The 27,269-nt window shown below is 36.0% G+C and overlaps 1 protein-coding gene across 1 annotated transcript in view; it reads left to right on the top strand.

Moving 5' to 3' along the window:
• Positions 1-27,269, top strand: part of TTC3 (tetratricopeptide repeat domain 3) — a 121,060-nt gene that overhangs the window by 42,911 nt on the left and 50,880 nt on the right. The window contains exons 12-27 of the mRNA XM_053564491.1: positions 168-330; positions 1,340-1,385; positions 2,394-2,517; positions 3,697-3,760; positions 7,022-7,082; positions 8,456-8,540; positions 10,848-10,982; positions 14,872-14,952; positions 16,970-17,082; positions 19,376-19,496; positions 20,308-20,430; positions 21,177-21,278; positions 22,762-22,854; positions 23,486-23,550; positions 24,593-24,729; positions 26,897-27,223. Of these exons, the coding sequence (XP_053420466.1) occupies positions 168-330; positions 1,340-1,385; positions 2,394-2,517; positions 3,697-3,760; positions 7,022-7,082; positions 8,456-8,540; positions 10,848-10,982; positions 14,872-14,952; positions 16,970-17,082; positions 19,376-19,496; positions 20,308-20,430; positions 21,177-21,278; positions 22,762-22,854; positions 23,486-23,550; positions 24,593-24,729; positions 26,897-27,223 (1,840 nt within the window). The remainder of the gene's footprint in view (positions 1-167; positions 331-1,339; positions 1,386-2,393; positions 2,518-3,696; positions 3,761-7,021; positions 7,083-8,455; positions 8,541-10,847; positions 10,983-14,871; positions 14,953-16,969; positions 17,083-19,375; positions 19,497-20,307; positions 20,431-21,176; positions 21,279-22,761; positions 22,855-23,485; positions 23,551-24,592; positions 24,730-26,896; positions 27,224-27,269) is intronic.

Below are 27,269 nucleotides of genomic sequence, written 5' to 3'. Positions count from 1 at the left end.
GTTCATTTTATTTCCTGAGGGTTTAACATTTTTATTTTTCATTATTAAGGGCCTAATCTAATATTGTAAGCAGTGAATCAGTTTTCAAGCAAAGTATTTTTCCTTATCTATTTTCTTTAACTTAAATATATTTTTGAGAAAAAAATAAATTTATCTTTTTGGAACAGGGCCATTATCGTTATTGTGATGCTCTTTCTATGCTGGGGGAATATGACTGGGCCCTTCAAGCAAACATAAAAGCTCAAAAACTCTGTAAAAATGACCCTGAGGGAATCAAGGATCTAATTCAGCAGCATGTAAAGTTACAAAAACAAATAGAAGACCTGCAAGGTATTTCACCTAAGATTCTTTTGGTTATAGTTGAATTCCCTTTAAAACTTTGGAAGGTGGGTTTCTTGGATTAATGGAGGATCATAAATCAATTCTCAGATGATTTGTCCTTATTTTGTTGTCTTGGTCATATCACTTAAGGTTTCCATTTCTATCTGTGTAGAGTTACATTATTGTTATATTCCATTAGGTAATCATAAATGATTTATGTTTTTTTTTTATTTTTATTTTTTGATTTATGTTTTTTATTTGAAACAGACAGCAATCAAATTGTTATTATTTATCCTTCTGTAGAAAAATAAGCCTTTCCAGAAATTTTGAATAAAGTAAGAACTTTTTGAAACAAAATAATTTTTAAATTTTCTCTTCATTATTAAAAGTTATTTCCTAAAGAAAAGGTTCTTCAGTAGTGTTGCTTAATTTTTTGCATCATATTTGTGGCTAATTCTATAGTGTGCTAAACATGTATATATATGTATATATACATATATATGTATCAGGAATTGGCTGTGCAGGCTGAGAGTGGTAGGTTTTCATTATTCTGCCATTCTTTTCTCTTTTAAGTCATTTTACTTTTTCCAATGCCTGAAATTCCTTAGCTTTACATTTTTAGCATATAGGTCTTTCCTATTTTTTCTTTTTTGGGTATTAGTGTCTTATGGAGCTGAACTCAATCCTATTTCCCTGAGAGATATTGTCATCAAACATAACATGATTATAAGATTGTGAGCTCCTTGAAGACAGGTACCATCTCTGATTCAAATTTATATATTGCTGTCATCTTGTCAGTGATCACGCATAGTGGAATGTCAGGCAAGGTTTGTGTAACTTCTCGTTGACACCATCCTAAAACCGAAGACATCTAGAAATGTAAAATTGCTTAGGTTTACTTTTCAGTTTTCTAAATTTGATGATCTTACAGTCAGCTTAAAGGAAATTTGAAAATCGTTTTGACATCTGTGTTGCCAATCCATTGATTACTATGTGTGTGTGTGATTGACTTTTATAGGTCGAACACCAAATAAGAATCCAATTAAAGCCTTTTATGAGAGTAGGTGAGTTAATAGCAGGTCAGTAGCTACTTCTTGGGATGGCTTTGCCCATGAATTTAAGAATTACTTGTGTTTGATGCTTTAAGCTAATAAGAACCACAGTAAAGTTGGGGATGGAAGAAAGATAGGTGGTTCATGTTTAAGATCAAGTGACCTGTAAGTTGTCAGATTTGAGTTGCTGATGTTTTACTGAACCATTTGGATATGTACATATTGGAGATCAGTAGCCTGAGTCTGTGGGAAAAGAGAGGTGATGTTTTAATTGAATGCTGCTTTGCTACAGTGGGACCATTTGGCCATGGGGGTCCTGGCAGCAGACAGCTGGAACATAGCCTATGCCTTGTGCCCTTTACCCCTGTCCTGGAAACATCTGCTTCCAGACTCCTGATGTCTTTCAAAGGCTCAGATACTTCCTGTTAAAATAGGCAGCAGATATGCTCACAAGAAAACAAATAATAGCAAGGATTCTAACTTATCTGAATTTAAAATAGGTTGAGCTTTTTCCACATGGTCATTTAGACGCCAAGGCTATTGAAGCTACTAATTCTGTAGAGTGCTGGACATAAAGCCAGAGAGATTGAGAGCGCGAGGGCGAGCAAGCACAGAAATTGGCTGTGGAGGCTTTCATTTAAATATGATTTAATTTTAATATCCTAATTTAACTTACATTTACATTTAAAATAAGGCGACTTAGTTATTTTGGTAGTAGAACCCAGAATACTGTTTCTGAACTGTTCTTAATTTATTTTGAGTTTAATACCAAATTTAAAAAATGTTTATACAGGGTGTCCATAAAGTTCATGTGCAATTTAAAATAGTATTAACATGAATTTTATGGACACCCTATACATAAACCCCCTATCTCAGAGGTAGAAATCTTTTTAAAAAAACAATTATTCCTTGCTTTTAAGGAAAAGACTATGATTGCTGCAACCCGTTTGAAGGGTAACTTTTTAAAAATCCTGAATAACTAATGGAAATAAAATGATCATTTCCTTTATCTCCCTTCAGGGCCTACACTTCTAAGAGTTTGTCACCACCTACATTTAGTACTTCACTTAACTTTGTGGAGAAGGAAAGAAATTTCAGAAAAACTAAGCACGCAATGGCAAACGGTGGTAATCAGAATCTAAAGGTAAGCTACATTAAAAACTAAAATTATTTCAAGTGTAGATATGGTCTGTTCTTAATGGTATCTTGGAACTGAAGTTCTCATTTTCATAATAATATCTGGGTGATAATGGAAACCAAATATTTTGGTAATATGGACCCTGTTTGCCTATTGATATTAAAAGAATAATTCTCTTTTTAATAAATAATCTGGCTATCTCATACAACTTCATAAATAGACTCTTTCAGATTCATAGAATTTCTTTTGAAATCTCACTTACATGTTTTAAAAATATTTTTTCTATATATGCTTTTGCTACTTAGTCCTGTTTTTATGTCCTCTCTTTACGTATCTCCTAACCAGTCACTTGGGAATAAGTGACAGTGGAGCCTGGTGGCCACATCACCTTATCAATCCCAACCTTCATAGTGTTTTGGAATTTTTTTTTTCTCCCTTTCCCTTTTTGCAGTGCATTAGCCTAGCTACCCAACTTGTGCTGTGCTGGGCCTTTGAGGCCCCTGGCTCCCCACATCTGCCTCAGATATTTCTGCAGCCTCTGATACAGTGGTCTTGTCCTTTGATTCATGGCTATGCTCAGCATATGTCTTAGTCTGATGTTTTCTCCAGAGTGCCAGTAATTCTCCAGCCTGGCTCTGTGATCAGGTGTGCCAGATGAACTCTACCTGAATTTTTATTCTGAGTTGCAGTTTACACAAAGCTCAGCAGCTTTCACACAGTCCATATTTGTCTTTCTCTTCAGGGTTTAAGGAGAGAAAAAGAAAACAGTATTTTGAACAAAAAAAGAAAACAGTATTTTGGCAATCAACCCACTATGTAGTCCTTTGTTGGTACCATTGAAAATCTCTAAGAAGCTGCTTTTACTTAGGGAGAGAAGCATAGGGAAAGATGTGATAGTGTTAATGCAGAAAAGACATTATTGAACAACTGCCATGTCAGGCATCATACCAAGCATCAGACATAGAATTGTCGTTCAAGAATTTGTCATATCATATCATAATCTCTTGTCATTAATTGTCATTTTGTTTGCTTGTTTATACATTTAGGCTTAATAACCAGCTTCATCTTTTAAGTACTTGAGTGAATTCTGTTGTATTCTATTCTATTATATAGCTATCGAATTCTTCATGATTGTAATTTTTTTTTGCATTGTGTAAGTCTCATTAACTTTGTATTCATGGGCAGGTGGTAGATGAGGCTTTGAAGGTAGATGATTGTGACTGTCATCCTGAATTTCCACCACCATCAAGTGAGTATTGTCTTTTTCTGATATTATTGCCAAGTTTACTGACTAAACTTTTATGCCTTTAAATTTGCACAAGCCTAATGTATATTTGTTGTTCTTTTACTGTATTTATTTGAAATCAAAGTTTAGTTTTTTATTATTTTACAAATTTAATTATGGAAATCTAAATGAAAGGAATGGAAAAGATGAAGTACATAGCTCCTTTTGGTCTGCTTCTTAGTTTTCTTTAGGACATTGTTTCTTACTATTGAAAGTTTTCATTTTTGCTTCCAACACCTAAGGGAACCCTTTTAGACCTTTTTTTCCTAACTGGTCTCCTCTATGAATATTTAATACCACAGATACTGTTTACATACTATATGTGCATCTGTGCTTTATATATAGAAAGTGTTAGATTTTTTACATTTCTTAAAAACTAATTTCACCTTAATGGGGATGATATTGTGCCTGTTGAGAATGGATGCTTGTCATATTTCATTTGAGCTGCTATAATGAAAATAACCATAAACTGAGAAGCTTATAAGCAATAAGTATTAACTTTTCACATGTCTGAAGGCTGGGAAATCTAACATTATGGGGTCAACAGATTATGTATCTGGTGAGGGCCCTCTTCAGATTCACAGATGGCCATCTTTTTGCAGTATCCTCAGAGTATGATAGAAGGGACAAGAGAGCTCTCTGGGATTTCTTACAAGGGCACTAATCCCATTCATGAGGGTGCTGCCTCATGACCCCATCACCTCCCAAAGGCTCCACCACCTACCTTGACCTTGGAAATTATTCAACATACGAATCTTTGGAGTAGGATACACAAAAATTCAGACTATGACAAAGCTTTAAGCTAATTCTCAGTTTAAGTTTTGTGAGTTTGGTGTGTATGTTTATGCGTGTGATAACACATAGACAAATAAGACCTCGTTACTTGGCATCTTGGGAGATGAAGGGTTATAGAGAAGTGAATATTCATGCTTCAGTTATTTCTGAACCTTTATACTGCCAGATTTTGATGAAAATCTTTGTAAATTTAAGGCCGGGCGGGGTGGCTCACGCCTGTAATCCTAGCACTCTGGGAGGCCAAGGCGGGTGGATTGACTGAGCTCTTGGGTTTGAGACTAACCTGAGCCAGAACAAGACCTCGTCTCTAAAAATAGCCAGGTGTTGTGGCGGGCGCCTGTAGTCCCAGCTGCTTGGGAAGCAGAGGGAAGAGAATCACTTAAGCCCAAGAGTTTGAGGTTGCTGTGAGCTGTGATGTCATAGCACTCTACTCAGGGCAACAAAGTGAGACTCTGTCTCAAAAAAAAAAAAAAAAAAGAAAAGAAAATCTTTTCAAATTTGATTACATGCTTTCCTGCCTTTTAAAACAGTTTAAGAAAATACAGATTTTCTTGATTGCTCAAGATTGTTATTGTACACAACATTTATCTCAATCTTTCACCATACACACATACACAGGGGAAATGAGAGATTTTAGCTAAATGTACCTTTATTTACAAAATATTAATTATAAAATTTTATGAAATATTTACAGAATACTCTGAGTTGATGCATAAATGTAAAAAATGAGTTTGTTAATTTTTCTTATTTATGGTGAACTTTAGGAGAAGCTGTAGAAATTTTTTCAGGGTTCTTGAGATGACAGTATCAATCTCTTAGTTAGTAATTCTTTTGTTTGTTGGTTTGCTGGTTTTCTTTTCAGTAGCTTTGCTTCTAGAAACTGTTCTTATCTTTTGCTACCTGTAGTTTTATATTATCTTAAGTTCCATTTCTTTGTATCCACTTACTGAACATTGGGTATTTCTATTTGTTTAGCACTTTAGTATAATTGTAGAGAAGAGAAACTCAGGCAGTTGTCTTCCCTAATGTCATTCTAACAGTATGTGAAACATCTTTGAGGATAAAATTTCTTTTGGAAGAAAGCTTTAATTTATCAAAATATCTTAAGCCATTAGTATGAGAAAACACATTTAGATAAATAAATACTGTCCACACTTTGGCATCTACACTCAGGTAAAAAAATTGAAGTCCTAGGGTTAGGGTTAAGTATTTTTAGCCAAATTCATACAGCAGAAATGAAAGTAGAATTCTGCTTTTTAGAAGCTTCTTTTGTTTTCCGAGGCTACGAAAACCAGCTCAGGCTCTCATTCCCTCGTTCCTAAACTGGCTCTGACTTGTCTCTGTGCTCTTTCCGTAAGTCTTCCATCAATACACCCTGTCCCTCCTGCCGTACTTACTCTTCTGCACAGCTTTGAGCATGTCACTCCCCTGCCCAGTAATTCACAGTGGCTTCCTACTCCTGGCAGTAGAGTAAAGGCTGGGCTCACAGAGTGGGAGGATCTGAAGCTAAGGGTTTTTTTGTTTGTTTGTTTTTTTGAGACAGAGCCTCAAGCTGTCTGTCACCCTAGGTAGAGTGCTGTGGCATAACAGCTCACAACAACCTCCAGCTCCTGGGCTCAAGCAAGTCTCCTGCCTCTGAGTAGCTGGGACTACAGGTGCCCGCCACAAGGCCCAGCTATTTTTTTGGTTGCTGCCGTTGTCGTTTGATGGGTCCAGGCTGGATTCGAACCTACCACCTCAGGTGTATGTGGCTGGTGCCTTAGCCATTTGAGCCACAGGCGCCAAGCCTGAAGCTAAGGGTCTTAAACACTCACTCTAGCTTGCCTAAGAAACCCCTTTTCAGCCTCCCCCCCATCCTTACTGAGCTCTTCAAATCTTAGTGTTTCCAAAATGAACTCCTTCTTGGATTTAGAATATTGTGTATCCAAATACTGCTCGTTTCTCAAAACCGAACATAAATGCTGCATCCTCACAAGTGTTTTTCCCATCTACTCCAGCTGAAATGGTTTCTTTCTGAGTTGTAAGAGAAATTGCTGACTGTGGAATTAATTTGTCAGCAATAATACAGTATTTGCTTTTCTTCATAGAGGTGATTGTTGTTTAATTACTAAAGTGGTATGTCTTTTCATCCCATCTGATTTTAAACTACCTGAGAACAGAAACTATTGCCTATATTTCTCTGTATCTATTATAGACCTAAATAATAATAATTATCATTGTTATCTTTTATCTTTATACTATTTTATACCATACATAGAAAAATAATATCAGTAGCTTCTATTTTGGCTTAACCTGTTTATAGTTATACTGACATACAATATTGCTGCTGCTGCTTTCTTACTCAAATTTACATGTTTTTTAATTATTTAACTCTCAAGCTTATAGACTCTTCTGTATAGCTTTCAGGAACAAATACTTTTGTATTCTTAGGTCAGCCTCCAAAACATAAAGGAAAACAAAAATCCCGAAACAATGAATCAGAGAAGTTCAGGTATGTTGTTCCTCTAAGTTGTGATTATTTTTCCTAGTGTAATTTTCCCAAGAAAAAGTGAAAGAGCCTTTTTTCAAGGTTTTTCAAGTATTGTCTACTTTACATATGTGCAATCCTTTCAAATACCAAAGAGTTGTCTATAGGACGGGATAATTTTTTGCAAAAGGATTATTATTTCTTAGATGTTGATGTTAATACTGACTTCTGAAAGTCATATAATATGAAATAATCAGCGTTAAATTTATTCAATTCCAAATATTTGTTCATAAAAGGAAAACATATTCAGAGAGGTGTTAAGGTCAAGATTAAGTCTCCTTCTCTGCTTGCCTCACTTTACCTCGTATAGTCCCTTCTGTAGGGCTGTGCCTAGGAATGCACTGGTAACTGTCTTGGCTGTCAGGAAACTTATGCTGCATATATGGCCATGGGTATGTGTGCATATACAGATGCCCTTTTGAGTAATTATCATTGGAGGAAAAAAAAAATATATATATATATTTCTTTTTCTTTTCTTTCCTTTTCTTTTTTCTTTTTTTGAGGTAGAGCTTCACTCTCACACTGGCTAGAGTACAGTGGCATCATCTTACCTCACAGCAACCTCAAACTCCTGGGCTTAAGCGATTATCTTGCCTCAGCCTCCCAAATACCTGGGATTGTAGATGTGAACCACTACACCCCAGTTGGAGGAAAATATTTATGAATTCTGACCACTTAAATTCCACCAAACATCTTTACCAAAATGAATAGTGGGAACTCTCGTTACCTATCTTTATAACTATTCTCCCGTTGCCAACAAAGATATAAATTGATTGCAAAGTGAAATTGTAAATCTTAGAATACAGAAGTTGATAAAGTGAATGAAAGTGATGTTGGCGAAACAGCAAAGCCATGTCTGCCACAGTTACAGCAGTTGTCAAGTTTTGTGCCCTTCATTTCTTAAGGCTAAATCTATGACAGGTACTTCAAGGAGAATGATTTGACTATTGAAACCCTAAGAAAAAAATTGGAGTAAAGCCCCAATTTAAAAAAAAAAAAAATGACCATTTTTTGGATGTTTCTACTAAAATTAAATACAAAGCAAGGACATAGTATGTTAATTCTATTCTGTTATTTGGTAGAAAAATCCCAAGTCTTCCTCCCTGCTTCTCCAGACCCCTAAAGAAACCAAATTCTAATATGTGATCTTTTTTTTTAAAGTCTACTACTAATTTCTACTTGTTTTGTTAAAGATAAATTTATTTTATATTTAGGAACTTGTGTGACCCTCTGTTTACTCAGTATATTAAATGGTCTTCAGTAATTATATTTTTTTCTTTATAGAATAATAGGACATTTTATTTTAAAATGATTTTAAAAATGCTTTTTTCTTTTAGTTCTAATTCACAGTTGACTTTACCAGTAGATTTGAAAAACATCTTAGAGAAACAATTTTCAAAATCTTCCAGAGCTGCACACCAGGTAATAGAGAAGACTTTTCCAGTGGAAAAAACATTTTTTATGTGAATAAAGTTCTAGTCATGTATGTATATAGAATTTATTTTTTTATAATTTTAGTTGTAGACATATAATTTAATCCAAGGCTGCTAAGAACCCAACCTATCACTATTTAAGTATTAACTTGGTAATTATGTTAGACACAGGTTTAACTAATGGTTAACATTGCAGAATTGTTTGCGTCTTAAAGATTTAGCAATAGAGTTGACTTTAACTATTTTTAAAAAAGATTTAAATAATTTATTAAAAATAGTTTTTAAATAGTATTTAAATACTATATTTAAATATTTGCTGTTTAATTATACATGATATAAAATCATTAAAGATCAAACTCTTTATTCTTTGACTGACTTAACATTAATTAGATAACTTTGTATGTAAAATTCTATGTTGTTTAGTTATAAAAAGTGTACAGTAACATGGAATACATAGATTACTTGTTTAAAGTATGGGGATCGGTTTTTGGGGGTATACTTAATATATCTTACAAAGCACTTGAATAGATTTTTAGTTATTTGCACAAGAACATTTTTAGAATTTCTTACAGTTGGAGTTTTGTTTTTTTTTTGAGACAGAGTCACAAGCTGTCACCCTTGGTAGAGTGCTGTGGCGCCACAGCTCACAGCAACCTCAAACTCTTGGGCTTAAGTGATTCTCCTGCCTCAGCCTCCCAAGCAGCTGGGACTACAGGTGCCCACCACAACGCCCAGCCTTTTTTTTTTTTTTTTTTTTGGTTGCAGTTGTCATTGTTGTTTTAGCTGGCCTGGGCTGGGTTTGAACCTGCCAACCTTGGTGTATGTGGCCGGCGCCACCCACGGTTGGAGATTTTTAAGTTATGTCTTCTTACGTTGATTTTACTGACTCTAAAAGTCATGACATACACAGAAGACAGCCAGTGAAAACAGAAAAAACTAAGTGAATACAATTGTTATCTTTTTAGCCTTCATTTGTTCATTCAGTGCATTTTTACTGCGGCCCTCTGATTTGCTAAAGACAGAGAAATTGGGTTTGCGGTGATGTGACTCAGCTTGCACTAGGGAAGCTTTCAGTACAGATCATTATGTTATACTGAGGGCATATATTGAGGGCAATAATTTGTTAAAAACATGAGGTTATGTGGATCTACTTTGTAAAATTAGAAAGAGATTAAAATAAAATTAATTCATACAAGGCTAATAACAATTAAATAGCATTTGTGGGGATAGTACTTCATCTTCTGTAACTTCAAACTCATATCTTGAATTCATATATTAAAATAAATTTGACTATCTACCAGGAGAAAGTATTATGACAAAAAAATAAATAAATAAAGTTGGCTATCATTAGGCCTCTTAAATACACATACCAACTTTATGTAAGAGCTGTTCTTTTCCATGCATTTTCTGGAGTGAAGTTCTCCTGAACATTGATTCATTAGATAGAAACCAGCAGAAAGCTTTTTTTGATGTGTGACCAAACTGTTTTTCTCTCTGTGCTTTATGCAATGAAGTTTTCCTTTGGATCTTCATTAGGAACAGTGAGGAATATACCATACATATTTGAATTTTCTGCACCATTGTATGGTATACAAATGTATGGCAAGAAGAAAGGAGAGTTCAGGCTTAACGTGTATTCTTGCCTCTCAAACTTTTTTGGAATGTTTATGACTTAAGGCTATTATATTAGTTATAATATATGTGCATATATGTGTTTAAATTACAGAGTTTTTCTCACTTTATCTAAGAATGCATTCTAGGAATTTTTTTTATTTCCTATGTTATTCTTTTTGGATTTAACTTATTGATGTCTCTCCCAACAATTTTAACTGGTTATATTCAAGTACATGTTAGGCAGAAGAGTTAAAATTGAAATATCCGTTGCTTGCTTAGAATCAAGGTTTGATTCAGAGCAGGGTGGTAGTTGTTAAAATCTGATAGCATCAGTACGTTGACTACATACTCTTATGTGCAATTATTTTAGTCCAAATCAAATAGTTTATTTATTTAAATGATTGCTGGTGTTTTCAATACATGTTAAAACTTCAAAATGCTGTCTGTTTCATCTGAAAGGCAAGCAAGGCTCAGCACCATGTAGTGTAAATGAAGCAGCCTTGTCATGGGCAGCAGCAGAGGTGTTGGAGCTAGGATGGTGAAGTAGTACCTTTTAATTTTAACTTTAAATACTGAGAAAGGAATGAGTGAGTGAATGAATGAAAAGTAGTTTAAAATATTTATTTGAATATTTTATTACTTATTATAAAACATTACTGATAAACTTGCATGCTTTTTGCAGGATTTTGCTAATATAATGAAAATGCTGAGAAGTTTAATTCAAGATGGTTACACAGCCTTGTTGGAGCAGCGTTGCCGCAGTGCTGTACAGGCTTTTACAGAGTTGCTGAATGGTTTAGATCCTCAAAAAATAAAGGTAAAGTTGCATGTCATAACTCAGTGCTAATGTACCTCAGATGAATGCAGGAGATCTTAACTCATTGTATTACTATACCTTAGACCTCACCGCAATTGCCTGAGTCTACTCTAGGTTGTGAGAAGTAGATAATGCTCAAATCGAGACTTTTTGGTTGATACTCAATATCTGATCTGGGTTTATACTCTTGACTATAGTTTGGATTCATTAGACTTCCTGGACTTTTCTCTTATTTAAAGTACTAAATCAAGGATTTGGATTACTTTAGTTACAACTTTTCATCCAGAAAGGACAGGTATATCTGATTTTATGGTGTTTCACACTTGCTGTGTTTTTTTTTACAAGTAGAAGATTTGTAGCAACCCTGTGCAAGAAAGTCTGTTGGTGCCATTTTTACAAAAGCATGTGCTCCATTGTGGCTCTGTATCACCTTTTGGTAATTCTCAAAATATCTGAAATTTTTTCATTGTTACTATCAACATATCTGTTGTGGTGATCTATAATCAATGATCTTTGATATTACTATTGTAATTATTTAAGAGTACCACAGCCTGCACCCATATAAGATGGCAAACTTCATAAATTTTATATGTGGTGTGTGCTCCACAGACTGGCCCTTCCGCCCATGATGACCACCCAACTTTCTCCTCAGGCCTCCTCATTTCTTGAGACACAATAATATTGAAATTAGGCTAATTAATGACCCTACAGTGGCCTCTAAGTGTTGAAATGAAAGGAAAAGTGGAGCATCTTTCATTTCAAATCAGAAGCTAGAAATGATTAAGGTTAGTGAAAAGGCATGTTGAAAGCAGAGAGAGGCCAATAGCCAGGCCTTTTTGCCAGTTTTGAATGCGAAGAGGTTTCGGAAGTAAATTAAAAGTGCTACTCTAGAGCAGTACCTGTGGCTCAAAGGAGTAGGGTGCCGGCCCCATATACTGGAGGTGGTGGGTTCAAACCTGGCCCCGGCCAAAAGAAAAACTGCAAAAAAAAAAAAAAAAAGTGCTACTCTAGTGAACAAGAGAGCATTGTTACTGAAATGGAGAACATTTTAATGGTCTAGATAGAAGATCAAACCAGCCACATCATTTCCTTAAGCCAAAAGCTAATCCAGAGCAAAGCCCTAACTCTTCAATTCTGTGAAGGCTGAGAAAGGTGAGGAAGCTATGGAGGAAATGTTGGAGGCTAACAGAGGTTAGTTCATGAGGTTTAAGAAAAGAGATCATTTTTATAACATAAAAGCAGCAAGTGCTAATGTAGCAAGTGCTAACAAGTTTTCCAGAAGATCTAGCTAAGATTGTTGATAAAGGTGGCTACACTAAACAACACATTTTATTTTTTTGAGACAGAGTCTCTCACTCTGTCACCGTGGGTAGAGAGCCATGGTGTTATCATAGCTCACAACAGCCTCATACTATTGGGCCCAAGAGCTCCTCTCGCCTCAGCCTCTCCCCCTCACCCCCCAATAGCTGGGACTAGAAGCACCCGCCTGGCTAGTTTTTCTAGTTTTGGTAGAGATGGGAATCTTGCTTTTGCTCAGTCTGGTTTTGAACTCCCAAGCTCAGGTGATCACCTGGATTCCAGGCGTGAGCTACCATGTTAGCCAACACATTTTCAGTGTGCGTGAAATAGCCTTTTGTTGGAAGGAGGTAACATCTAGGACTTGGTTAGATAGAGAGGGAAAAGTTGATGCCTGTCTTCAAAAAGGCAGGTTGACTCTTTGTTAGGAGCTGATAATAGCTGATGACTTTATATTGAAAACTAAGTACTAAGACATTAAGAATTCTGCCAAATCTACTCTGCCCATGCTCTAGAAATGGAACAATAAAGCCTGAATGACAGCATATATGTACTGCTCAGAAAAAGGTTGTTTTCAAAATATTACTGCTCACTGACAATACCGTACCTGATCACCCAAGAGCTCTAAATAAGGAGATTAGTGTTGTTTTCATGCCTGCTAACACATCCATTCTGCAACCTGTGTGTCAAGGAGTAATTTTAACTGTCAAATCTTACTGTAAGGACATAAATTTTTTTTCTTTTTTGAGACAGAGCCTCAAGCTGTCACCCTTGGGTAGAGTGCTGTGGCATCACAGCTCACAGCAACCTCCAACTCCTGGGCTCAAGTGATTCTCCTGCCTCCGCCTCCCAAGTAGCTGGGACTACAGGTGCCGCCACAACGCCCGGCTATTTTTTGGTTGCAGCGTTGTTGTTGTTTGGCGGGCCCGGGCTGGATTCGAACCCGCCAGCTCAGGTGTATGTGGCTGGCGCCTTAGCCGCTTGAGCTACAGGCACCAAGCCAAGGACATAAATTTCATAAGGTCATAGCTGCCACAGATAGTGATTCCCCTGATAAATCTGGGTAAAGTATACTGAAGATCTTGTGGGAAAGGAGTCACTATTCTAGGTGCCATTAAGTACATTTGTCATTTTATGGAGGGAGGTCAAAATATAATGATAACAAAAAGTTTGGAGAAAGATAACTTTGAGGAGTTGGTGATTGGAGTGGGGGAAATAACTGCAGGTGTGATGGAAATAGCAAGAGAATTTGCAGTAGATCCTGAAGATAGGGCCAGATGAATTGCAATCTTATGATCAAACTTGAACAAATGAGGAACTGTTCCTTGTGGAGCAAAGAAACTGGTTTCTTGAGACGAAATCTACTCTTGGTGAAGATGCTTTGAACATTGTTGGAATGACAACAAAAAAATTGGTATATTACATAATTGATAAAGAAGAGGCGGTGTTTGAGATGATCAGCTGTAAATTTTGGAAGAAGTTCCGTGGAAAAGATGCTATCAAATAGCATTACAGAGAAATCTTTCATGAAAAGACAATCGATGTGGTAAAAAAAAGTTGCTTAGAAGGATCACATGAGAAAAGAATTGATGCAACAAACTTTATTGTTGTCTTAGTTTAAGAAATTGCCACACCCCTTTAATCCTTCAGCAACCACCCCCCTGATTGGTTACCAGTCATTACATAGGGGCAATACTCAGGATTCTTTGGAAAAATAAAATAGAACATTGAGGCAAGACCTATTACCAGCAGAAAGATTATGACTCACTAAAGCTTCATGATAATTAGACTTTTTAGCAATAAAGTATTCTTAAATTAAGGTGTGTACATGGTTTTTGTAGACATAATGCAATGGCACACTTAACTGACTACAATGTAATATAGACATAACTTATACATACAGTGAGAGACCAAAAAATTTGTGTAACTCCCTTTATTGCCATATTTCCTTTACTGTGGTAGTATGGAACTGAACCCAAATACCCCTGAGGTGTGCTAGTAATAGCTTCCTTAAACACACAGCTTAGGCAAGATCACAGGAGACAAAAGATCTTGACCTGTTACTAGTACCCATTTATATGTAAAATAATATGATTTTAATTAAAAATTATTCTATTACGAGCCATGCTTTAAGGAACTCTGAGGTGGTAATTCTGTATTTTAAACACTTGATAGCTATGTAACTGCTTTGTAAAATATTGTCTTAATTCTGTTCCACCTAAATCAGATTGATTAGTGAAATTTTACTGTATTTCTTTTTCTGTTGTGGCTAGAAGGTTAGTATGATGCAAATGGGGCATAATTATATTCCTTTTTTTTTTATTAAATCATAGCTGTGTACATTAATGCAATCATGGGGTACAATGTGCTGGTTTTACATACCATTTTAAATATTTTCATCACACTGGTTAACATAGCCTTCATGGCCTTTTCTTAGTTATTGTGTTAAGACATTTATATTCTACATTTAGTAAGTTTCACATATACCCTTGTAAGATGCACCATAGGTGTGGTCCCACCAATTACCCTCCCTTCACCCATCCTCCCCCCTCTCCTATATTCCTTTTTTTAACTGAAGCTTTTTTATTGACAGCAATTGAACCTGGCCATGATTAACTATGTCTTAGTAGTCTATGGACTTGCCATTTCTCTTCTTGGAATAGGACAACCTGAGGTAAGATTTGTAATGGAAGCAATAAATAATTCAATTATGATGTTGATGTATCTTACAAAATTTTTCTCATTTTGGCTTGTTTTCTTCTTTGTACTTGGTAATTTTGTCTGAAATATCTCAGTTTAGTTTGTAGTTTCTTAAGTGAAAATTTAGTTTGTTTTCTATTTTAAAAGCTATCCCAGGCAATCATTGGGAATCCACTTTTTATTTATATAAACATTTTTAAATTGTAAGTATCATGATAGATTTCAGAAACATAATATTGAGGAAAAAGGCAAGTTGAAGAACATAAACATGATGCTACTTATATAAAAATTTGAAAATATGTATAATCAATACTGTATATTGTTTATGGATATCTGTGCATCTTATAAAGTAAGAAAAGCGTGGACTATCTCTATCTCTAATTTAAGGTAATGGTTGCCTTTAGTTATGGAAGGAGGAAATGGGCTAGGGAGGTTCAGAAAAGAGACTTCAACTTTGTGTTATACTGTTTTTCTGGAAAAATAAAAATTAAAAATGATGTTACTATCTCATAGTTCTGGGTGGTAAGTACTTGAAGATTTTATTTCTAGAGTACAGGCTTCCTAGAACCACATACAGTTACTGTGTGAGCTTCCCTGATTCCCATTAATTATTCTCCTTACTTGCTCCTTGAAATGTTTATTTATCTCCACGGTTTGGCATTATAATTTTGCTTTTTTTGGTTTAGGAATTTTTGTAAATTTTGAAGTGCTCTAGAATGACCTCAAGTATCTACCTTCTCTACCAGCTGGGCTCCCGTCCTGCCTGGCTGGATGAAGGCCGAGCCCTGCGTTGCCACCGATGCACATCTGTGTTGTCTTCTGAGTTTTCCTCTTTCCCAGTGGTCATAGTGCCTGAGGCTCATTCTCCTTTTGCTTGATGAATGTTTTCCATTAATCCTTGTCTTTTTCTATTTTTCAGTTAATCATTAGATATAGGACTTCATGATTTTAATTCTATTCTTGATATAATAATAATAAATAATCATGTTTTGCCTTATCAGAATTGAAGAAATAATTTATTATATTTGTGATCTAATGTAAAATAGTGAGACTAATTTGAAAAAAATAAATAGATCTGGTAGAACTTCCATGTTTAAAGGCATTTCACCAGAATACACTTTTAAAGAAGCCATGTGTGTAATAAGCTCTTGCTTTAAGGGTTTTTGGATTATCTCCTTTGGAACTGGCCTCAAAGTTCCATTTTGTAGTCACTTTTTTTTTCCGCCCACAGGGGGGTTACTTAGTTGTTTTTTAGAACTAAGTGTCTTTTGGATTTTAAAAAAACAAAATTAATTTACCTCAGAGGTTTCCCCCTGTTGAAAATATAAAAAAAAAAAGAACGTACCCTAAGCTCTGTTTTTACTAAAGGGCTATTTTTCAGACAGAGCTTTTGTTTCTTAGGCCATGAAATTTTGCGGCAGCATCATTGAGATGTCAGTCCTTCCAAGGGAGCAGGGACTGACACTTACTAAGATATATATTATAGTGTGTTTGTACCCAAATCAGTCTTTTTTACCATGAATTTACAACTTCTAGTATTAGTCAAGCCGGGGTGTTGTGGCTGGCACTTGTAGTCCTAGCTACTTAAGAAGCTGAGGCAGGAGGATCACTTGAGCCCAGAAGTTCCAGGCTGCAGTGAGCTATGATCATACCACTCCACTCTAGTCTGGGCGAATGAGACCCTGCCTCTTAAAAAATATATAAAATAAAAAATAAAATATTAGCACACCCCAGATATTTAGTGTGTAGCAGTAAATGCTCACATAGCTGGTTGTCTTATGTCTTCAAGAGAATTGGTTTGATTACGTTTTTGAATATCACAAATTTATATAATTCCTAAGAAAATGAAATGCAAAAGGTAGAATTTGTCACAGGAATTTGGGAATATATAATTGTTATTTCAATTTACATAAAAAGTCATCTTTCAGATAAAATCTGTTCCAGCATTTCTCTTTCTGTGTAAGTGATTATTGTTTTCACTACTACTGAAGGAATTATCTGAAGCTGAAAACCAGTTCAAGAGGATTATTGAACACTACCCCAATGAGGGCCTTGATTGCTTGGCCTACTGTGGAATTGGAAAAGTATATTTGAAGAAAAACAGGTCAGTAGAAACAACACTACTTTAAACTTCAAGCTGAAAACTCACTCAAAGTCTAATGTGATGATGATTCCTTTTCTGGGACTACTTGGATATCTTCTCTATTGTTGATTGTGATTGACCTTGAGGACCCAGCGTTTCGTTATTGATACTAATTATCAAAACAAGGCCAGTCAGTGTATTTCTTGGTGCTTCTTAATTTTCAATCTAATAAGAAAGTAAAAAATAGAGGAATGTGACATGAGGATTTAATATTCTCTAATATATATCCTCTGTAAGTAGTTACTGAATTCATGTAGATTAATAATTTAAAAATCTGATTGTATAGTTTTTTCAGTTACCTATTTTACAAAATCTAAATGGAGATGGCTTTAATAAGAGGCATGTGTATGTTCAGAGACATCATGAGTTAGGAATAAAAATCTCTTCTGAGCTCTGATGTAGTTGGAACCTCCTTACTCAAGTTTAATAAGTACCTGTTCTGTAAATGTTTTGTGTCTTAGTCTTGTATTCCTGAATTGGTTATATGACCCTTAGGGGGCAGGATTATGTCTTGAACTTTAAAATAAAAATCTCTGTTCCTCTGCTCGGTGCCCCTAGCACATAGCACAGTGGTTACGTCAATGGCCACATGCACTGAAGATGGCAGGTTCGAACCCGGCCTGGGCCAGCTAAACAACAATGACAACTGCAACAAAAAAACAGCCAGGCATTGTGGCGGGCACCTAAGGTCCCAGCTACTTGGGAGGCTGAGGCAAGAGAATCGCTTAAGCCCAAGAGTTTGAGGTGTGATGCCATGGCACTCTACCCAGGGCGACATAGTGAGACTGTCTCAAAAACAAAAAACAAACAAAAAAACTCCGTTCCTGCCACATGTAAAGTGGTAGGTATGATAGATTATTTTATAAAGAGGTAATTGTTGACTAATTGAATATCATGCATTACTTTCAATTATCCTTACTGTCTTGCCTAATTTGTTAGGGGAAATTTTATAAGACTTTTGGGAACCCAATCTTAAAGTGTGTCTAAGCCTTTATAGATTTTTAAGGATTAAAGCAAGTTCCTTTACTTCATGAAGGTACTGTCTAGCAGGAGAAGTGAGGATTTAGCAATCACCTTTATAGTAATAGCTAATGACATATCTGACTAATGCCTTGGTCATGTGCAGATTTTCATAAGGTCTAGGAAAATAACAGTGTTTAAAATCATGGGGATTGTGGTCTGAAAAGTTTTTCCCATGTTGAAATGCATTTACATTTTAATTTCTAAATAATATGTGGGGTTAAATGTCTAGTGTGCTACTTTTTTGCAGTCTAATGTATAGCTTCTAGTTGAAAGTCTTCTTCCTAACTGCCTGTGCTGGATGGTATGCTTCCTTTTCTACACACAAATGTTTCTATGCCTATACGCAAAAATAAGTTTTTTAATTGGAATATCATTTCAAGATTGGAGAAAAGCAGTAAACATTCTTTCTTCTCCAATCTGAAGAGAAGAATAAAAGAGTTAACTTTATAATTCAGTATGTTGGTATTCTTTTGTTGAATGGAATGTGGGAATCTATTGACATTGTTTCTTTAAACCATGAATTAAGTCTTAGCTAAAAGTATTTTGTATTTTTAGTTAAAGCAACTTAAATACACATTTGTTTTGCTAAAATAACTTACTGGTTTCTGGTTGAAGAAAGATATCCAGAATACATGGTGCTTTTAAGATTTTTTTCAGCAGAGAGAAATTTTTATTATAGGTATTCTAATTTAATAAAAAGGGGCCAAATTTAATAACAAGAATTCCCTTATTAACAATTAATTGGATGGAGTGGAGGATTGCTATTTCTCTACAAGAATCTAATTAGCTTAGTTAATGAAACAAAAATGGACAGATTGTTCAGTTTCTGTTTTAATTATTGGAAACTTTAAAATTAAGTTGCAACTTTAAAAGGACTACTATGCATCTACTACATTAAACCCAGTGTCCAGGAGAGAGTTAATAATTAGTGTGTATCACTTTTATAGCAAACAACAATGCATCCTTTTTCTTTTTCAGTTTCTGGCTGAGGCTGGGTTTGAACCCGCCACCTCTGGCATACGGGGCTGGTGCCCTACTCCTTTGACCCACAGGCGCCGTCCAATGCCTCCATTTTTTAAAGAAAATTTAGCCTATATTGAATATTTCTGTGGCACAATTTATCAAATATACTCTTCCCAGTAAGCTTGAAGTCTTGATGACTTTCATTGTGGTGGATGAAAATATCATAGCACAGCTTTAATAACGTCTTTCTTCGTAATCATGACTTCAGATTTCTAGAAGCTCTCAATCACTTTGAGAAAGCGAAAACCTTGATCTACCGTCTTCCTGGAGTGTTAACTTGGCCCACAAGTAATGTGATTATTGAAGAGTCTCAGCCAGAGAAAATAAAGGTAACTTTATTTCTGAAGAGTATTTCTTACTAACTGTAAAAGCTCATCTGCACTGACAGACTTAGGTATCAGAAGACAAAGAGGTAGGACGTACTCTGCCCCAAGCTCCCCCATATGCATTTCCCCTTAGAAGTCTAATGAGAATCACTGATGTTTCCTATGTGCCAGTCACACACTTTGACTTATTAGATGGATACTATAATCATTCTCACTTTACAGATGAGGAAGATTAAGTTTAGAGAGGTTATGTGATGAGCTCAAGGTAAAATAGCAAGCAAATGGTGGTGCTGGGATTTGAATCTAGAGTGTGTGTTATCAAATGATAATGCTGTCGTGGTTATACTTGGAGAAAGGTACAGCATCATTGTTCTTCATAATTACCACAGTTATGAAATGGTTCTTGAATACTTGGAAAATAATTAAAAAGTAGAAGGATCTGAACAGACACTTCTGCAAAGAAGATATACAAATAGCAGTTTGAGCATTCATTAAGACTGTAAATTACAAAATGAGGTTTGATGATTGTAACAGATTTTGATTGTGTAACAGACAGGATTTTGATAGTGACTCTGAAATTCTGAAATAACAATTTTTGTTCAATCCTCTTCAGTATCCCTTTCCTGTCATCTCTGTATCAGCCTCTTTTTAAAAGGAAAAATGTTCAAAGTTCTCTGTGGTTTGTTCTTGGCTAAAAGAATTTAGCCATTTGTATGCTGAAAATGTTTTTCTGGCAAGAGACTTTTGAAATCACAAGCATTTTTGTTGACAAATTAATTTTGTAATTATATCAGTTTTGTTTATTCTGTTTTAGATGCTGTTAGAAAAATTTGTTGAAGAATGCAAATTCCCTCCAGTGCCAGATGCCATTTGCTGCTATCAGAAGTGCCGTGGATATTCCAAAATACAGATATACATAACTGATCCAGACTTTAAGGTAAATAATGGAGATACCATGGAGCAGTCACTTGTAAACCTATGCCTCAAGATGGATTCAGAACACATGTGTAATTAAAAGCACCCAACTTTCCTAGCTAGGTAGTGGTTTATGTCCATTCCTTCCCCTGGACTTCTTTAGGTCTGCACCATTTCACATGGGCACCCAGAGCCACCAAATAAACACCATGGGCTTGTGACCCGAGAGACCAGGCTAGTTGATTCCTTTTCTTCCTTCTAGCTAGTGCTTCATGTAACCACCTAGTCCTTAGGATTAAAATGAGATTGCTACCTTTGATTTGTTGGAATTCTGTTCTCTTGTAAAATTTGAATTCAAGAATGTAAGGGCCATTGTGAGCACTGAATTAGCCCCTAGAAACCTAAATTTAAGATCAAATCTGTCACTTAATTGAGTGACTGGTTAATTTATTTATTCTAGAAGATAGTAGCTGCCCACTATCCCACTATCTCTGATGAGTTAATCAAATGAAATAGTGTTTGTAAAATATTTGACACATTGTAAAGAATAAATAATACAACTATATGCTGTGGAAATGATTATGTCAGTCAAGTTCTAATCTCTGGCAGTAGGCATTTTGGAGTACAGAAGTATTGTCCTCTCATGAGGAGAACGTCTAGTTATATCTGCCAGGTGAATGCAACTCCCTTAATTTGTGTGCTTTTGAGTGTGTGCGTGCTTTGCAAAGACATCTTTAAAATGTGAATTAATTTTTTTTGAAATCCCAGGGTTTTATACGTATCAGCTGTTGCCAATACTGTAAAATAGAATTTCACTTGAACTGCTGGAAGAAATTGAAAACAACAACCTTTAATGATAAAATTGACAAGGTAGGATATAATAAGATTGTCTGGATTTTTTAGTATGTTTATCGTATGTTACTTTTTCTCCTAAGAATTGTAGAAGTCTTAAGTGACTATAAATGCTCCTTCGTGAGCATTATAGACATAATTAGAAAGTTTTAAATGATAACTTTATTAAAGTAGAAAATCAGATTTTATTTTTATTTTATGCGACTGTGATAAACAGGCCTGGCGTGGTGACTCACTCTTGTAATCGCAGCACTCTGGGAAGCCAACGTAGGTGGATGGCTTGAATTCAGGAGTTAGAGACCAGTCTTAGCAAGAGGCCTGTTTCTACCAAACGTAGAAAAACTAGCCAGGTTTTGTGGCAGGCACCTGTAGTCCCAGCTCCTTCGGAGACTGAGGCAGGAGGATCACTTGAGCATAAGAGTTTGAGGTTGCTATGAGTTATGACGCTATAGCACTCTACCAAGGGCAACAGAGTGAGACTCTGTCTCAAAAAGAAAAAAGTTTGGTGGAAATAAATTCTCACATTTTGTACATTTTCACATATTTAAGTAAACATATTATGATATAGCCAAGTAACCATTTCCATTGAGTTACTTTTGTGATATCGTTGTCTTTTTCTCACCAAAAGTGAGTTTCTCTAATGATACACTGTGCCTTAGTGGTCTTCACCATTTCCATGTAAGAGTTACCCTCTGTAAGTTAATTAGCTCTAACGAGGATATGCTGAAGGAATATACAACCCACATCATATTGTGGCTTATAATAGAAGAGGTTTATTTTTTGCTTATATTACTTTTTAAAAAAAAAAGGTTGTTTAGCAGGCCCAGGTGTATGTGGCCAGCATCTTAACCACTGAGCTACAGGCGCTGAGCTTTGCTTACGTTACTTGTCCTGTGGTTCTGCAGTTGTTGGTCAGGGCTAGGCTCTAGCAGCTCTGTTCTGTCATAGGTGGCTGTGTTCTTTGTTTCTGAATCCAAGTTGAAGAGTGGCCTTTCTGGAACATGTTCCAGTGTCGCAGGGGAAGAGCAATGGCCAGTCCACACAGTGTTTCTTAAAGCTTTTGTTTAGACATGGTGTACATCATGCACCTTGCATAGAAAAAAATAAGTCACATGGGCAGCGCCTGTGGCTTATTGAGTAGGGCGCCAGCCCCATATACTGAGGGTAGTGGGTTTGAACCCAGCCCCAGCCAAAAAAATAGCCGGGGGTTGTTGCAGGCGCCTGTAGTCCCAACTTCTTGGGAGGCTGAGGCTGGAGGTTGCTGTGAGCTGTGATGCCATAGCACTCTACCAAGGGTGACAGGGTGAGACTCTGTCTCTAAAAAAAAAAAAAAAGTCACATGGTCAGATGTATACCTGCTCTGAAAATCACGTGGCAATGACCAGACACTTTCCATGCTTCTCCTATTTTGACTATTGCCAGTGGCTGAAGTAGTATCGTGTGAAGATTTATCCCCTCCCAAACATAACGTTTTTCTTCTTTTTTTTTGAAAATATAATAGGATTTTTTACAAGGTATTTGCCTGACTCCTGACTGTGAAGGTATCATTTCTAAGATTATCATCTTCAGCAGTGGTGGTCAAGTTAAATGCGAAGTAAGTATCTAATAAAGAGGAAACCTTATCAAATTGATAACCACAACGTTTACCTCCTTTTAAAACATGATTTAAATTTTTGGAAGTTGTGTGATTTCCATTGTGTTTTTTCCAGGAAAGAAACAGGTACTTCATTTAAGAATTTATAGGAAATATTTGGATATTCAGTACAATGAAGGTATCTTAATAGGAAAAGGAAGCTTTTGCATTTTTCTTCTATTGTTTTTACTCCTTTTGGTAACTTTGATCCCCCTAGTAAACTTTTGGGCATCAGTGGGGTGGGGGCAGGTATTTAGCAAGGAGGAAGAGTGTCTTGAGGGATTACCTTTAACTTCCATACATGGGAGTGACAGGAGTGGTAGTCGTAATAATATTTGTAGTTTATTGGATCTTCTGCTTACTCTTTATTTATTTTTAAACTTTTCCTAAAGTGTGTCTACTCTCTTGTTCCTCTTTTTAATAAATTATTTTGCTAAAGCTTTTTGGCCTATCTGGGTCAGAACATCATCACTGTTCTCTATAATATTGAACATTGACTATATGTGCTTCTGAAATACTTGTTACTTGTGGTTTTGTGCTTTATGTCATGGGAGAATGAGACAAATTTTGGATGTCTTTGTTTTATTTAAAGTTTGAACACAAGGTCATAAAAGAAAAGGTTCCTTCAAGACCTATTCTGAAACAGAAATGTTCTAGGTAAGATTTTTAACAATCAGTAGTTTAATGATGTCTCTTAGAATAGAAATTCTTTTAAATGCAGATTTCTAAATTTTGCTGTTTTTAAAATTGGTTGGGCATAGATATATCCAAATACGTGCTTTAACAATTATTTTTATGGATATTTAAAGCTTAAAGAGAACTAGGCTAGAGTGGTTAAATACTAAAAAACTTGATTCAGAATCATTTATCTAATGCGTTGATTTTATAAGTAAAATTATAAGTTGATGCTATGAAATGCCATGTTTGATTAATAGATTTGGCATTTAGATTAAAATTATGTATTTTCCTCTTAGTTCTTTAAACTTTAATTCCAAAAGCACTTTTTCTTTTTATCTCTCTTCATTAAATATTTTGAACCATTGACTATTTGTTACCCTGAAATACTCAGTGTACGTCTAAATTATTCACTTCTGTGTATCTTTTTTTTCAGATCAAATAATTCAAATCCTTTTTTCTTTTCTTTTTGGTTCTACTTTTTGTTTTTCTTTCTAAAAAGTGATTTTTTCATCATTTGTGACCAAGAAAAAGCAAAAGAAAAGATGAATACAATTATTTGTTTAGAGAATTCATTGTAATCAGATGAACCAAACTCCCACATTGTGGGAGTTTCATTGAGATGTGAAATAATATTTCTCTCTTCATTGAGATGTGAAAATAATACTTTATTTTACAAGGGGCTCTTTCTTAGAAATGAGGGTTTATATGTATTATGTTGCAGAGTAATTTATACTCTTCCTTTATACCTTGTGTAGTAACATATATATGGAAATAACACCTACAAATCTATATATTGCATCTTTAGAAATCACTTAATCATTGAAGTTCTCGTTTATATGAAACATGCATGCTTGCTTTTTTTGAACTAACAGTTTTTTATATTGAATAGAAGTTATAGGCCAGGTTCTAATTAAAAAGGAAAATTTTTCATCTATTGCTTGGTTTTTAAAATAGATGAAGGTAAATAGTTCGTGGTGCTTATAACTACAATGAATTATTACTAATCATAAATATTTATCAGCCTAGAAAAGCTAAGGCTGAAGGAAGACAAAAAATTGAAGAGAAAGATCCAAAAAATAGAAGCAAAAAGATTAGCAGAAGAAAGAATGAAAGAGGACTTAAGAGAAAGTAATCCACCCAAAAATGAAGAGCAGAAAGGTAAAGTATGCAGAAGTCCAAGACATGATTAGAATAACACACTCTTGCTTAAAAGTATAAATATTAATATTTATTTTACTGGTCTTTATATTAATCATTAATGAATTGAAATAAGAGATTTCAGTTCATACTTTATACTATCAGCATCTACTCTGAGCCAGAGAGTGGATTGGTGTTAGAAGCATTGATTTAGAGCAATGCATGGGGGCTCAGTGCCTGTAGCACAGTGGTTATGGCACCAGCCACATACACCGAGGTTGGCAGGTTGGAACCCAGCCCGGGCCAGCTAAACAACAATGACAACTGCAACAAAAAAATAGCTGGGCGTTGTGGTGGGTGCCTGTAGTCCCAGCTACTTGGTAGGCTGAGGCAAGAGAATTATTTAAGCCCAAGAGTTTGAGGTTGCTGTGAGCTGTGACGCTATGGCACTCTATGAGGGTAACATAGTGAGATTCTGTCTCAAAAATAAATAAATAAATAAATAAATAAATAAAGCAATGCGTGGGGACTCTAGCACTCACTGGCCAGAGCCTCTGTCAGTTTGCTATCCCTGAAGTGAAGGTGAATGTTATAGCTGACCTACATGTTGTGTGTTTGATGATACGCTCTAAATTCCGCTGTGTGGACTTAGTTCCAAAATGTTGAATTGTAAATTAGCTAATAATGCTGAATTCAAATAAATAGGAAGTTCATTATTAGTCCAGCCTTGTAGTTTATGCTCGTCTTGTCTTCTTTCTCCCATTTACCTGGGAATATCTTATTGGTAATCTTATTGTTTCTATGTATAGTATGACTTTTTCTAAAATGGAACATTTTCCACTTGCCTCTTTATTTTTTATCTGGTATTTCATTAATGTTTCACAAATCAAATCAAAATTATTGTTTTCACTAAAAAATTTTCAGTGAACATATTTTAATTTTACATGCTTAATGACTATATATATTTATTGAATATAAAGTTAAGGTAGTTAATGAGGCTAGGTTAGGATTATTGAGAGAGGCGCAGGGCGCCGGCTTGCGCCGCAGCTAGAAAGCCCCGGGGGAGCTCGCCGCGTCCCTGAGGGGGGGCGGGGCGGAGTGGGGTGAGGTGATGTGGGGCGGGGCGGGGTCCCAGGCGCGGCCTAGACCTAAAGTAGGGCTGTGACGGGGCGGAGGAGCCTAGCGCCGGACCGGCGGGTGCGGATACCGCAAAACCAGGCCCCGCTGGTTCTTACCCTTGGAGTGCCGCGAGCCGGGCTCCGTCTGCAGGGCTGGGTCCGTGTTAGCTGCGCTCTGCACAGGGCAGGAGGAGCGAACACGGCCGCCCGCCAGACCCGCGGAGTGCGGGGAGACAAAAGGCTTGAGCTGGAGCCTCATTGTAGAGTCGCATCTGCGCACTTGGATGCAACTGCGCCGGGTTGGGGTCGGGGCGTATGGATTCCACTTCCTAGAGGGCTCATGGCCATTGGCCGGTCCTGGGGAGCATCTGCGGTGTCTGCAAAGGAGTTGCGGGCCTTCGGCGGCAGCCTTATAAAGGACCTTAGATAGGTCTCCTTTCCGAATAAAATGAGAAGCTGTTATTAAAAAAAAAAAAAAAAAAGGATTATTGAGGGAAATGATCTTATTTTAGAGAAACTATGTTTTTATTATTTTTTTTCCAAGACAGAGTCTTACTATGTTGCCCTCTGTAGAGTGCTGTGGTGTCACAGCTCACAGCAACCTCAAATTCCTAGGCTCAAGCGATTCTCTTGCATCTGTCTCCCAAGTAGCTGGGACTACAGGCGTCCGCCACAACACCTGGCTATTTTTTGTTGCAGTTGTCGTTGTTTAGCTGGCCCAGGCTGGGTTCAAACCCACTACTCTCAGCGTATGTAACTCGAGCCGTAACCACTGTGCTACCGGCGCTGAGCTAGAAACTGTTTTCAGATGCTACTAGATGAGTGGCACAGAATGAAGGGTTTGAGTTATTTACTTTTGGTATGTTTAATTCAATGTGAACATTTGTATTTTTTCAAAGAAATTGTTAAATATTTATATTCCTTATTAAAGTTTCTTGAGTTGTTTATGAAAAACAAGATAAAGAATCAATCTGAGTCATATTTTAGTGTGTAATGTTGTATCATTTCTAAGTTTATATCATTGCAAATTAGTCCTATTTGTCACTTTAACCATTGTTCTTTGTCCTTAGATACTGTAGACAGTATTCAGAGCTGTCAGTTCCTTGATGACAGAATTCTACAGTGCATAAAGCAGTATGCTGACAAGATTAAATCTGGTATACTGAATACTTCCAAGCTTCTCAAAGAGTTGCTTTCTTGGAAAGTTTTGAGCACAGAAGACTATACAACCTGTTTCTCTAGCAGAAATTTTCTAAATGAAGCAGTGGACTATGTCATTTGTCACTTGATTCAAGAGAAGAATAGAGTAAAAACAAGGATATTTCTGCATGTTTTAAGTGAGCTTAAAGAAGTGGAACCTAAATTAGCCACTTGGATCCAGAAACTTAATAGCTTTGGTATGTCCCTTTGTATTCTAGAGCAATATAGTTTAGTAGGAAGGAT

The sequence above is a fragment of the Nycticebus coucang genome, chromosome 16 (assembly GCF_027406575.1).
Source record: "Nycticebus coucang isolate mNycCou1 chromosome 16, mNycCou1.pri, whole genome shotgun sequence".
In the NCBI taxonomy this organism is placed as follows: Eukaryota; Metazoa; Chordata; class Mammalia; order Primates; family Lorisidae; genus Nycticebus; species Nycticebus coucang.
Note: the sequence above shows the minus strand (reverse complement) of the source record. Positions and strands in the feature narration are given on the sequence as shown.